This window comes from Puma concolor, chromosome B1 (genome assembly GCF_028749965.1).
Source record: "Puma concolor isolate L17-30 chromosome B1, mPumCon1.1.hap2, whole genome shotgun sequence".
NCBI classification, from domain to species: Eukaryota; Metazoa; Chordata; class Mammalia; order Carnivora; family Felidae; genus Puma; species Puma concolor.
Window position 1 is genome coordinate 114943277 of NC_141670.1, and position 14052 is coordinate 114957328.

The following is a 14052-nucleotide window of genomic DNA, read 5'->3' on the forward strand; positions in this document are numbered from 1 at the left end:
CGGGCAGAGTAATTTATAATCTTGGGCAAACTCCCTAATCTTTCTGAATCTCACTGTTCTCATCTGTAAAACAGGGATATTATAGGATGATAATGGGGGTTAAGTAAGATAAAAGTATCTGGCACACTGTAAGTGCTCAATAAATGGTAGCCCCTCTTTTCAAACCTATTTTATTAAATCTATCTTATTAGTAAGAAAAACACATAATTAGGATTATTTTGTAGGGATGTGGTTTACAAAATGATACTTAAAATGGCAGGATGGTACTTAAAGTAAAATGCTAACAAAGAAAATATAATAGAAAAAAAGATACCAGCAGGGGCAATGTAAAGGGTCAAAACAAGCAAGATATTTAAGAAATGGAAGGCAGTCATCAATGCCGAGGAAAGATACCATTCATTTAGTCAGGGGTTCGACCTACTCTTAAATTTGTTCTACTCATGATAAGCAAACATTTCCTACCAGTCCTTCATTTTAAAGGCAAACACTTATAAAAAACTAGATTTTATTCCCAATATACCCACTGGCTTCTTGGGAATCCATGGACACTCCATGGTGCTGCAGGTGGTTTTCCTATAAAGCCAAATAAGAACATTTTTAATGTAGAATCTGATTAAATGATAGAAAGTCCTCTTGACCACATACTCAACAGATTAGTTGCGAGATCAACCTAAGATGCTTTTTTTGAGATTCAGAACGTAAGAGAGAAAAATGAAAGAGAATTCTTCATATTCAAGGTAAGAAGCTGTCATTATACAGTAAGCATAGTCTCTAAAATATTACTAATGGTTGCTCTGGAAATACAAACTATAGATTCCTAAAAATAGTTCAGTTATTTCTCATCAAATGAAAAACACAGTACATCAACCTGAAACATCAATAGATTTGGAGTTTCAGCCAGGTAGAAAATAACCAAGAATACTGCCAAAAGAAAAGGCAACGTAGGGAAGGAGGGTCAAAACAACACCTTTTAGTTACCTGTCACTTATTTAACACATAGAGAATATTCAACAAGCAAACGAATAAACCATATTGTTTGTCAGTGCTGCAAGGTATGGGTTACATGGGTATGGGTTACAATTTAATTTTCACCCCTCTCAGTACCAAAGGTGGCTCAAAAGTTACTTTCATTAATAATAATGACAAATAGAGAAAACATCAAATAGGATATGGAGAGTCACTAAACTAAAAAATCTGGGGTGCTTTATCCTACAACTATAGTAATATTTAAAAAATAGGAAAGAAATGTTCCATAACAGAGGGATGGATTAGTAAATTATAATACATTGACACAATGAAGTATTAGCCATGAAAATGACTGACAACTATGGGGATATATGAAGAACTGTGTATAATTTAATAAATGTAAAAGCAAAACACAAAATGGTATATATGCTATGACTACAATTATGTAAAATATATAGTCATAAGCAGAGACTGGAAGTTAATATACAAAAAACAGTGTTTGAATTGAGATTAGAAATTATATCACTTCATATTTTATATAAACTATAGTTATACAGTTTGACTTTCTAAAATCAGCTATTTGAATCAGTGTGTGTGTATATATGTGAGTGTGTACTCTCTCTGTATACAGTAAAATAAATTTTTCAAATACCTTTCTGTTGTAATAACTCTGATGGCTGTGTAACTGAGGCTACAGGCTCAACTGGGCGATTTGCAGCAGGAGGTGTTCTTGTTGATGAGGCTCCTGACAAAACAGAGGATACGACTGGGCTGGACTTGAGAGGCTGAACATTTTGCATAACAGGACAAGATAAAGAATCTGCAACTAAAGACAGAAAACTATTTCATTCACAGGAATCAACTGGAAAGACATCAAAATACTAACAAAATACAGTTTATATGAAGTTCTTGCAGAAACTTCAGTAGCATCACATATATCTAGTATTATATAGAGAAAATAAGGTGGTTCAAAGACATGATTTTAAGAAAAACTGGAAACTTACCAAATGTTTTAATAATCTTTAATGGCAACTTTCCTAAAACATCTCATAAACTTCCTTACCTTTTTAAACAAAATGAATCCCAGTTTTACTTTACTAACCATCACTGCTATTAATTCATTATTGTACTATGCAGTGGTACCTAAGATAAGATGAATAGAGGTTGTTTCTGCATAATGTCCACGAATTCTCGTTCAAATGTTTCCAGTATCAGCTCAGATCCCGTATTTTATTACAAACTGCCACATCTTATTTGCTGCTGCTAATCAAATGCTGTATTTCACATATAGCTAAGTAAGGACTCAACGGTAACACTAGGTTGGACGTCTGGAATAAAGTACTTGTGATTCACAGTGGGTCTTTTGTGATAGGTCAAACTGCCTGATTTGGAGGATAATCTTCAGCCAACCAAGAGGTAATTAAAAACCCATGGCAACAGCCTATCCATCAAGGGTCCACTGATGGATAAATGGATAAAACACACACACACACACACACACACACACACACACACACACACACACACACACTATTCAACCATAAAAAAGGAAATCCTTCCACTTGCAACAACAGGGATGGACCCTGAAGGTATTATGCTAAGTAAAACAAGTCAGAGAAAGACAAATAGCACATGATCTCACTTGTATGTAGAATCTAAAAAGCTGAATTCATAGAAACAGAGCAGAATGGTAGTTTCCAAGGCCTGGGTGGTTGGGGGGAAGGGAAATAGGGAGACAGTGGTCAAAGGGTGTAAACTTTTACTTTTCTTTTATTAAAGTACAGTTGATATACAATATTGTATTAGTCTCAGGTGTACAACATAGTGATTTGACAATTATATACAGTATGAAATGCTCGCCACAATAAGTGTACTTACCATCTGTCACCATAAATTTTCAGTTTTAAGATGAGTAAGTTCTGGGGATCTAATGTACAGCACAGTGACTACTGTTAACAATACCTGAAAGTTGCTAAGACAGTAAATCTTAAATATTCTCACCACACACACACACACACACACACACACACACACACACAGGTAATTATGTGAGATGATATGGATATATTAACTAACCCTACTATGGTAATCTTTTTGCAGTACATATATATGTCATGTCAATCATCACATTGTACATCTTAAACTTAACACAACGTTATATGCCAATTATACCTAAAAGTTAAGAAAGGGGTGCCTTGGTGCTCAGTCAGTTAAACATCTGACTCTTGATTTCAGCTTAGGTCATGATTTCACAGTTCGTGAGATTGTGTCCCATGTAGCCTGCTTGGTTGTGATTCTCTCTCCCCGCCTCTTTGCCCTTTCCTGGCTTGTGCGCACTCTCTCTCTCAAAATAAATACTTAAAAAAAATAAAAGGGGGGAACACCCTATGACAAAAAGACTAGTGAGCAGTGAAAATATATCTATACATATGCATACACGTATGTATGTTTAAACATGTATAATGTGTCTGTGCCTATATAGACAAACTTAGAATGTGTAAGACCTAAACAAATGTAGGAATATGGTGACAGAACAAAATATGTTATATGTTGGGGTACCTGGCTGGCTCAGTTGGAAGTGCATGTGACTCTTGATCTTGGAGTGGTAAGTTCAAGCCCCATGATGGGGATAGAGATTATTTAAAATAAACAAAAATTTAAAACACACACACACACACACACACACACACACACACACACACACACACGTTATATGTCCCATAGTGTATAAATGATATAAATGTGGGGAATGGGGAAGAAGGTGGAAGGTAGTCTAAATGTGTTATTACTTCATCATTTTTAGGAAGGACAAACGTCATTGTGGGGAACTGAAAACATGGTCACAATATGTTACAATTCTTCTCATTAAGAAATGGAGTCTATTTTCCCTCTCTCTGAATTAGGACTAGCCTTGTGACTGACTTTAATCAACAGAATGTGACAGAAGTAATGCTATGCAAGTCCCAGAACTCAAATCTCAAGACACCCTGTAGCTACCCTGGGACTATCATGTAAGGAAGTTAGTTAAGTGTTGAAAAACCTAGGTACCCCAGTGAACTATTCTGCACCAACTGCTGGACACATGAGTGAAGTCCTAGGATCTTCCAACTCAGCCAAGCCTCTAGCTAAATGAAGACACACGGGTGAGTCCAGGAAAAACCTGCAGAACTATCCAACCCACAGACCACAAAAAATAGTAAGCCATTTTTGTCTTAAACCAGAATTAGATAACTGATGTAATCACTAAAACTGCTAACATAACAGAGTGATAAATATAGTTAACAGTACAAAGGGAAAACTAAGATACAGTCATCTAATATTGGGTGACAGAGAACAGAGAAGGGGGCATGAAGACCCAGTAAATAGGCTAGTTTTACATTAGCTTGTGGTAGGTAATTAAAAGGTACTGTCTAAAAAATGGAGAGGATATTTCTGCCTCAGTAAGGACCAAACCTCCCATTAAAGATAACTTTAAAAATACTTTTTAAAAATTATCAAAGACCTAACAGGATATTAATGAAATTCCAGGCCCAAATCTGTAAGAAATTAAAAACTCAGAAAAATAGCTAACACTCAAAGCTGCTTGCACACTGTGGATATCTGCTACACACCTGATCTGTTTTCTGTGGACTTGCAGAGGCCAGGGCACACCAGATGGGGTACCTGATAAGGTACCCATACTTCTACTTTTAAGATAGTACTCTGAAGGGTTATAACTTTAGGATAAGGATAAGCCAGGAATCTAATCCTTATAAACACAAGGAGCTTTGGTTCAGATCATTCATAGTCCAGGAAATCAAGAGGCCTGGAAATGAATTAGTGCAATAAGCTGGTAGTACCCAGAGGCACTTGGCAGAAGGAAAGAAAAAAACCTCTATGGAGAACAATTCCATCATCCTAGGCCTCAAACGATTCCCACAATTAATTTTTCAAAAGCAATTTTCCAAGCACAAAGTCAAAGATAAGTAATTTTAAACAGGGCCCCTCTCTGTTCCGGAACGTTACAGCCAGTCTCCAACCTGCTTAAAATCCTTCAGAATTCTGCCAGTGCTTCGGGGTGAAGACAAAACATCTTACCCTCAAAACTTTCTAACATGGTTAACAAGGCCTGGAATGATCCTAAGTCCCTAGCCTCACCCTGGCCTGTGCTTCTCCTCTAGCTTCACTGCTCTTCTTCCAGTCCCTTGAACTTGCCATGCTCTTTCCCATTAAAGAGGAATAAATTCACTCCTCGCTTTGACAAACTTTTTTCTTTAATAAAACAGTTGGTATAGATAAGAGTTTATGTGATACATCTGTGCATATATACATATACACATATATAAAAACATAATAAAATGCCCATGAACTCAGCATCCAGTTGTGAAAATAAAATATTTCCCAAACTGCTGAAGCTATCAGTGTACTCCTCACGGAAGTCCTCCCTCCTGAATTCTGTTTATTATTCCCTTGCATTTGTTTTTAAATAATTTGCCACACATACAAGTATTCCTAAACATTTTTTTTGTTTGCTTTTCAACTCGGTAACAATATCACACTACATACGTTGGTTTTATTGAATTTTTTTATGAATGTCCAAGTCTGTGTTTCTCCCCTGCCTTCCCAGACTTGTGTGGCCAGCTGGAAATGTCTGGTTTGTGTTCATCTCTCCCTCATTTCTGAAGCAAAAGTTGAGACCCCACCACATCTCCTATGCTCTGCATCCATGCCTCTTTTGGACATTAAAGGTCGATTAATACACCAAACACACACACAATCCATTTGATGAAGAACCAACGAACCAACATAAAAAAAGCAGAAGCACAGCCATAAGTCCAAGAAAAAGCCAATCATAAAGTTCTGGAGACTCTGCAAGGCTGACAGTATTTCCGTTTATTTGTTCTCTGTCCTCTTGGACACACAACATATCCTCCATATATTTCAGTTGAGCCATTTTTAAGTAACAGGGTCTTCCCATGATAAAGTCCACGACTTCCTACGTTAAATTTCTGGGGTCCACTCAGGTTAATGTGTGCAACCGTATATGACATTTCCACTTCTGTTCGGTAGTCCATTGGAATGATATAACCTATCCATTCTATTATACTGGCTTTTGGGTTTCCAATTTTTTGTTTTTACAAACAGTGCTGCTATAAATATTCTTGAACATGTCCCTGGTGCAGATATGCAAGTTCCTCTAGGGCAGAGCTTCTTAAGGTATGAACTGTAGGTCAAAGGGGCGTAGGTGTGCAGCAAGAGACTCAGAATCCCCTTAGCCCTGAGGGAAGCCTGTGGGAAATAAGCTCTTTTGGCCTAGAGAGCACAGTAGTCCTTTTCAGCCCAGTATCCCAAACAAATGTCATCATTTCCTAGAAGTGCCACACATCTAAAACAGGATGTGGTAGTCTAGAGCCTTCCATTCAAAGTGTAGTCTCTAGGCTGGCAACAGCTCACATAGAAACTTAATGAAAATGTAGAATCTTGGACCAAGCCATACTAGACTTGGTGAATCAAAACCTGCATTTTAACGAGAGTCTAGGTGACTCATTGCATCAAATTTTAGAAATGGAATCACTGCATTTAGGGGATGGCTATCTTCAATTCCACTAGTGCCAAATTTTCGTAAAATAGTGAACCAATAAATCCTATCAACAACGGTCTTCCTGTTACTCCACACCCTTGCCATCCCTTGGTACGGTCAGACTTTCAAATTTTTACCATTCCACTGCTAGGTATAAAAAGATATCCCATTCTATGGAACACCTGAGTGGCTCAGTCAGTCGAGCATCTGATTCTTGATTTCAGCTCAGGCCATGATCCCAGGGTTGTGGGATCAAGTCCCATGTTGGGCTCTGTGCTGAGTGTGGAGCCTGTTTAAGATTCTCTCTCTCTCTCTCTCTCTCTCTCTCTCTCTCTCTCTCTCCTCCTCTGCCCCTGTCCTCCACTTGTGCTAAAATTAAAAAAAAAAAAAAAGGCAGGGAGGTAATCTCATTCTGGTTCTAATTTTCTTTTCCTCAAAATTAATGAGATATAGTATGTTTTCATTTCATCTGTTTTTTTCTTGGGTTGTTGGTCTTTTCCTTATTAATTTGTATGTGTTATTTGTGTATTCTGGATAAATACTGTAAATAGTTTTTTCTCTCAGTTCAGAACTTGTCTTTTTGTTTTCTTCATGTCTTTCAGTGAAGAAAAAAAATTTTTTTTAAATAATGGCTTCTAGATCATAGAGTAGTTTTTAATTTTTTTAAAAATGCTTATTTCTGAGAGAGAGAGAGACAGAGCATGAGCCGGTGTGGGGCAGAGAGAGAGGGAGACACACAATCTGAAGCAGGCTCCAGGCTCCGAGCTGTCAGCACAAAGCCTGATGTGGGGCTTGAACTTGTGAACTGTGAGATCATGACCTGAGTCAAAGTCAAATGCTTAACTGACTGAGCCATCCAGGTGTCCCAAGAAAAGTTTTTAACTAGAAATTAGTCAGGGGGGCACCTGGGCGGCTCAGTGGGTTGAGCGTCCAACTCTTGGTTTCAGTTCAGGTCATGATCTCATGGTTCCTGGGATCCAGCCCCGCATCAGGCTCTACACTGACAGCGTGGAGCCTGCTTTGGGGTTCTCTCTTGCCCTCTCTCTTTCTCCCTCCCCTGTTGCACTCTCTCTCTCAAAATAAATAAACATTAAAAAAAAGGAGAGAGAGAAATTAGTCAAGTTGAACATGCTTATTCAATATAGTGATAATTTATTATATGAGTGTTGCCTTAAGAAACTCTTCCATATTCCAAGTTTCTAAAGATAGTCCTCTGTACTTTCTCAGAAGTTTTTAAAATTTTGCCTTTTGCATTTAAATATTTATCATGGGGGCACCTGGGTGACTCAGTTGGTTAAGCATCTGACTTCGGCTCGGGTCATGATCTCATAGTTTGTGAGTTCGAGCCCTACATCGGGCTCTGTGATGACAGTTCAGTCTGGAGCTTGCTTCAGATTCTGTGTCTCCCTCTCTCTCTGCCCTTCCCCCTGCTCACACTGTTTCTTTCTCTCTCTCAAAAATAAACATTAAAAAAATAAACTAATATAAAATATTTATTTCGCCTGCAATTTATTTTATACATGAAGAACTCATTTTTCAGATTGTGGTTCAAATATGAAATATCAGGGGAAACTTCCTGAGAATTTATTCTGCTTTTCCTCAGGCACATCAGTACCCCAAGATGACAGACATAATATTAACTTATCAGTAATTAGATCATGGTGTCATGTGTATTGTGGATTTTTATATAGAACTATATAGGTGTTTATTATTATTTTTACATAAGCAGTTTTTAAAATGCTTTTTATTTTAAAAAATTGCGCATAGTAAAACACCATTCTCAGACAGTACTATGTCATAATATGCTATTAATATGGGACTCTCGTTAAGCAAAAAAAGTCAAAATAATTTTAATAAAAATAACTTCTAGGGGCGCCTGGTTGGCTTAGACGGTTAAGCAGCTGACTCTGGATTTCGGCTCAGATCATGATTTCACGGTTTGTGAGTTCAAGCCCTACAGTGGGCTCTGTGCTGACAGTGTGAAACCTGCTTGGGTCTCTCTCTCTCCCCTGTGCACACGTGCCCCTCTCTCTCAAAAGAAATGAACCTTTTTTAAAAAAAATAACTTTCCTGGCAAAACTGTATGTCTTGGCAAGATTATCTTGCTAGTTTTTAAAATTATGTATTTTCAAAACAAAGGATAGTAAAAAATGTAAAAAATTGATTTTAAATGAATTTAAAGTTTCAGTACTCATCTTGCTATCAAAGATGGGTATCTTTTTATCTTAGTCACCCACTCAACTAACTTCATCTCAAACTAGAATTTCTGAACCTTCAGAGATTTACCTACAGTAACAGTCCTAATGAAAGGACACCTTTTCATATATGAAAGGACACATATCAGCCAAAATTTCACCCTAACAACTAAACATAGCACCCAAGACATATATAATTGGGATAAGCTTTTTAATTAAAAAAAAAAAAAAAAATTGAAGTTCTAGTGCTGAATTACAATGACATGTTCTTATAAAATAAGAGGCAAATGAGATAATATTTAAGTTCTCTTTTATTCCAATGCTCTTAAAAATGAACTTATTGGCTGCCTAAAAATAATAGCATGTATGCATCACCATGTTTTTGGTAATCATTTAACTCAGGTTCATGTTTTTGGATCTCCAACACTTTATGAATTATTGAAGAACTTTTACTATACCTCAAATGAAACTAGTATAATCAATAAAAAAATGCAATCATTTTAGTCAATTATTCCATGAATTTCACACAAAACTATATTTAATACCTAAGATTATCATTCTAATTTAATAATATTGTATAAGTGTGACCAAAACAATTAAAAAAAGTTTCCTGTCTTTCTAGGAAATTTAAATCAATATTCCCATGGTTCCCAAAACTGGTACCTAAGCACACAAGTCACCCTTGCAAAAATTTACAGGGTTCTAAGGGATGTTTTATTTAGTTATTTATTTTTTATTTAAAACAAAATTTTTTTTTTAAACATTTATTTATTTTTGAGACAGAGACAGAGCATGAACAGGGGAGGGTCAGAGAAAGAGGGAGACACAGAATCCAAAACAGGCTCCAGGCTCTGAGCTGTCAGCACAGGGCTCGAACCCATGGACTGCGAGATCATGACCTGAGCCGAAGTTGGACGCTTAACTGACTGAGCCACCCAGGCGCCCCTTATTTTTTAAAAAATGAATGTAGTTTATTCCATTCCAATATAGTACATTTATATATTAGGATTAAATGGGTTTTATTTAGTAAAAGTAACATAAATTAACCAAAAATTTACGAATTTCAATAGTTTCATGTTATTTAGTGTATCATACAAAATAATTCCTTAGTATTTAATGATTAACTTTAAATGTGTATGTATGTGCTTATGATACCTCTAATATAGAACATTTGTATACGTGTAGAGGATTTCTGGAAGGATTCACAAAAAAAATTGCTAACTGTGATTATCTCTGGAAATTAATGGCCAAAATTTCTAATGGTAGTAAACTTTTAGTTTTCATTCTATCTATATCTGAACTCTTTCTATGTGTATTTGTTAATTTTTCACTATAAAAACTTACCAAAGGATGTTTTAAATTTCTAAGAGAAACAGTGATATCTGCCAAATACCTTATGAACTATTACTACTACATTGCTTGGGGCGCCACGAAAAGAAATGTTGATACATATCGATTCAACCTGAGAAAGTCTGGGAACTTCTGTAATATTTCATTTCAAAGTAGGTTTCAAAAATAACCTCTTTATTTCTTTTGAAATGGGGAAGAACAAGTATCCAATTAACCTGAGATATATTTGTCAAGTTCTGAACTAGAATTAAAAAGTAACTTACCAATCTAAAGGCAAAAAAAACCAAAACAAAACCCTATTTGACATGAATTAACTTCTCAAATTATATTTTTATGACTTTCATGGTATGGTACTAGGATTAAAAGAATGGAAATATACCCCATCTCTCTATGTAAAGGACAAATTATTATTCAAAAAGAAGGTAATTTTGTAATTATTCTTTATTCAATATTTTTTTCAGCGATAGCTCTTTACAATTAGGTGTTCTATTCATTGGCCAAATGGCCCCGTATTTCCCTGACCCTGTATCTCAGTATAATTGGTTCCATCCAGGGTCCCATTCCCATCTCAGAAATAAGATAGGAATTACCTGTATTTCTTCTTTTTTTGTCCCGAAAGTCACAAAATCCTTAAGTCAGAGGGACCTTAGGATAAGCTGATCTGTAAAAGGACTGCTGAAAGAAGAGAGAAAGAAAACAATTTCTAGGGGACAGAAAGCCCTGGTTCTGAGGAGGGAAGGCTGAGAGTCAAAGAAACTGAGCTCCGGGACAAACTCTGTTTCTAACATTAATCACCACCGGAAGGCAAAACCCAACTTGGATAGCTTTCCTCATTTGTAAAACAAAAAATAGAATTTGCATTTGAATCTTGTACTAGGTGTCATGAGGTCAAATCAGAAATATAGATTCCACAGACTATACTGAAGATTCTCTTCTAGCTCAGTAGGTAGGGTTGAAGATCACAATCTGTGCAAGGGGACCTGGTGCACAGCCAGATTTGAGAGCTGTGAGAGATGCTCTATGTTGACTTACCCAAGGCCTAGTTGATACCAACACATTTCTTTCTCACCTGCTTCTACCATGAAGGCTACAAAGCTAAATGTTCATTTTCCAATCCTCCCTAAAATTAGGGACTGTCTTTTAAAACAGCTATGGCAAATGATATAAAAAGTCTGTCAGTACCACCACCCTATCTTCTTTCCTCTCCCTTCTTTCTGCTTTTAACCAAGACTAGATGTCTACAGATACAGAAGTTCAACTGTTTCTATAAACCAATGTGCAAAGGACGGCAGAAAAGACACTGAGGACATCTGGATCCACTATATCTACCTGGACTTCTTGTTATCTGAGAAAAATACCACTTTTGTTTAAACCACTATTAGTTGCTTACAGCCAAAAGTGTTTTTACATAACACAGCAGTGAAAGAACAGACGATCTCAAGTATACAGTTCAGGCATAATATTCCAAAGTTCTAATTTTAAATAATCTAATTGTCCAGGGAAGGATACTTTTCTACATCAACTTTAAACTATGGCTCTTTGGACTCTGATATACAATTTAAAGATACTGTTCAGAAAACTACCACATCTTGACCAGTTCTCATTCTTTACATACATTTTCATTCAGTTCAAGAGCATATTTTGTGAAGTTCAAGCTCACAAGTTGAATTAAAATGAGTATATCCTATGGAAACCCCACACTAAAATGACATGTATGTAATTTTCAAACTAATAAATTTAACCATATCTTGATTTAGGATGGTTAGAAAGACTACAAGAGTATTCTTCATGTATCTTTCTTCCTCTTCCCCATCCTTCATCCTAATTTACCAATAGGGAATAGAAAACATAAGCTTTAGTATGTATTCTGACATATTACATACATATATATTTTTTCTGTGAGCATTGCTAACAGGGCTTCACTTGGGAAACCGGTGTGGTATTCTATAGTGAGTAGGGCTCTGGCTGAAATAGTAACTGTCCCAAGGTTGAGCGGTATAAAAAAGAAAGTAGTGGCTAACAAAGCATAAATCCAAATGGATCCTATTTTGCCCTAGACCTAATTCATACTAAAGACAACTACTGCAGAGGCATAAAATGTATCAACAAACATTGCCTGAGATCCCAATCATGACAAAGAACACACCTATGTATGGTAGATGGTTGGGTGGCTGATTGTGAATAGGTGAAGGAAAAGGGTTCGGGGAAATGTTGCAAAGTACCACAATAAATAAGGCAAATAACCTGCAAAGGTGAGCTAATTTCCAATTTTTCCATTAGGCAATATTATCTTTAACCTTCATGCAAATAAAAACCTGACTGGAAATGCACTGATTTTCAGCCATGCTTTGGTGTACTTTTCATTCAACCTACCAGTATTCGTTGGGTTGCTGTTGGCTGTAGCCAGGGAGCCACCGTGGTTTCGGAGGAGATTATCTTGGGTTGACGGAAGGCCTGAAGCTGACCACGAGAGAGTATTGCATCCTGAAAGACTCTGCTGCTGGTGGTACTGGTGTGATGGTGGAGGTGGAAGCAGTGATGAATGACTGATAGCTGTACTGTGACCAGAAAATGAATTATCTCTAACCGGCCGGACAGTCGGAGCATTCTGTGAGGTAAACATTTGTTGCCCATATGGATCACCAGCAGGCAGAGAGGGATATGAAACACTAGGATACGCAGCATTAGAAACAGTTGACATAGCATAGTGACCACAAGTAGAGGGAAATCCCTGAGAAGCAACAGAAGAGTTGGCAGAGTACATGGCTGGACTACTGTAGTGATTCACAAAAGGGGAGTACGGCTGGGAGGCACTCGTATGCAAATGGGATGCTGATGAAGCGGCACCCTGGAAAGGTCCCGGAGTGGATCCTACAATATGAGGAGCAGGAGGACCCCTGCCATACATCTGCTGTGCTCCTGGTTGTTGGTTTGCTGTGTTAGGAGTCACCACATTTTGTGTCGGTACAATATAGAGACCAGAGTAGTAATCACCACATTGGCTATCCAATGGCAATGAGGTCATTTTCCCAGGTCCTTGAGGATAATGTCCTGAGGGAGCAATATAGTTTTGAGGATGCAATCCATACCCTGATGGAACATGCATTTGATTCTGTGCTGGACCTGAAAAAGAAAAGCAAACATTTATAGGGATTGGCAAGGAGATACTAGTTTTTAAACACAGTTCTCATGTAAATATTGCCATAATCCCAAATTGTCACAAAAGATATACTATTATGACCCACTGTGGTAGCTAGCCTCCAAGATGGCCCCCAGTGATCTCTACCTCGTGGTATTGATACCCTTGGGTGTGAATTCACATCCTCCCACAATATACTAAGACTGATCTGCGTGACCAATAGCACATTAAGCAGAGGTAATGATTTATCGCTTCCAAGATTAGCCTAATCTTGAGTGCTAGCTCTCTCTTAGATCATTAAGTTTGAACAAAGCTGCCGAATTGTGAGGAGCCTATGGAAGAACCCATGAGGTAAGGTACTGAACTCTGTGCCCAACAGCCAAGGGGAAACTGGGGCCTGCCAACAACCACATCAGTGAGTTTAGAAACAGATCCTTCATACTCAGTAGAGTCTTGAGAAAAGTACAGCTCCAAATGATAGCTTGACTACAATCTCATGACATCCAAAGCCAGAAACTACCCAGCTGCTCCCAAGTTCATGTCCTTCAGAAATGATGAGATTAAACATTTGTTGTTTAAGTTGCTAAATTTTGGAGTGTTTTGTTAGACAGCAATAGATAACTACCATTCCCAGTATGGAAGAAGTACAAACCTTTTTTATTAGCTTTTTTTTTTTGTTTTTTGTTTTTTTTTAACTAAAAAACTAACACTAGATACCCAATGTAAAAAAATTTTTTTTCAAACAGTGAAGAATATAAAATAAAAAGTACCACTCCTTTTCCTGGTAGCTGATATCCTTCTTCCTACATGTAGCTATACTTAATGGTTTCTTGCGTATCTTT

The 14052-nt window shown here is 37.1% G+C and overlaps 1 protein-coding gene across 5 annotated transcripts in view; it reads right to left on the minus strand.

Moving 5' to 3' along the window:
* The window catches only part of SEC24B (SEC24 homolog B, COPII component), a 99153-nt gene that overhangs the window by 62031 nt on the left and 23070 nt on the right, over positions 1-14052 (minus strand). For all 5 annotated transcript variants that reach the window (XM_086704427.1, XM_086704424.1, XM_086704423.1 and 2 more), the window contains exons 2-3: positions 12445-13194; positions 1619-1792 (exon numbers count right to left, since the gene is read on the minus strand). In XM_086704427.1, coding sequence (XP_086560553.1) covers positions 1619-1792; positions 12445-13194 — 924 coding nt within the window. The remainder of the gene's footprint in view (positions 1-1618; positions 1793-12444; positions 13195-14052) is intronic.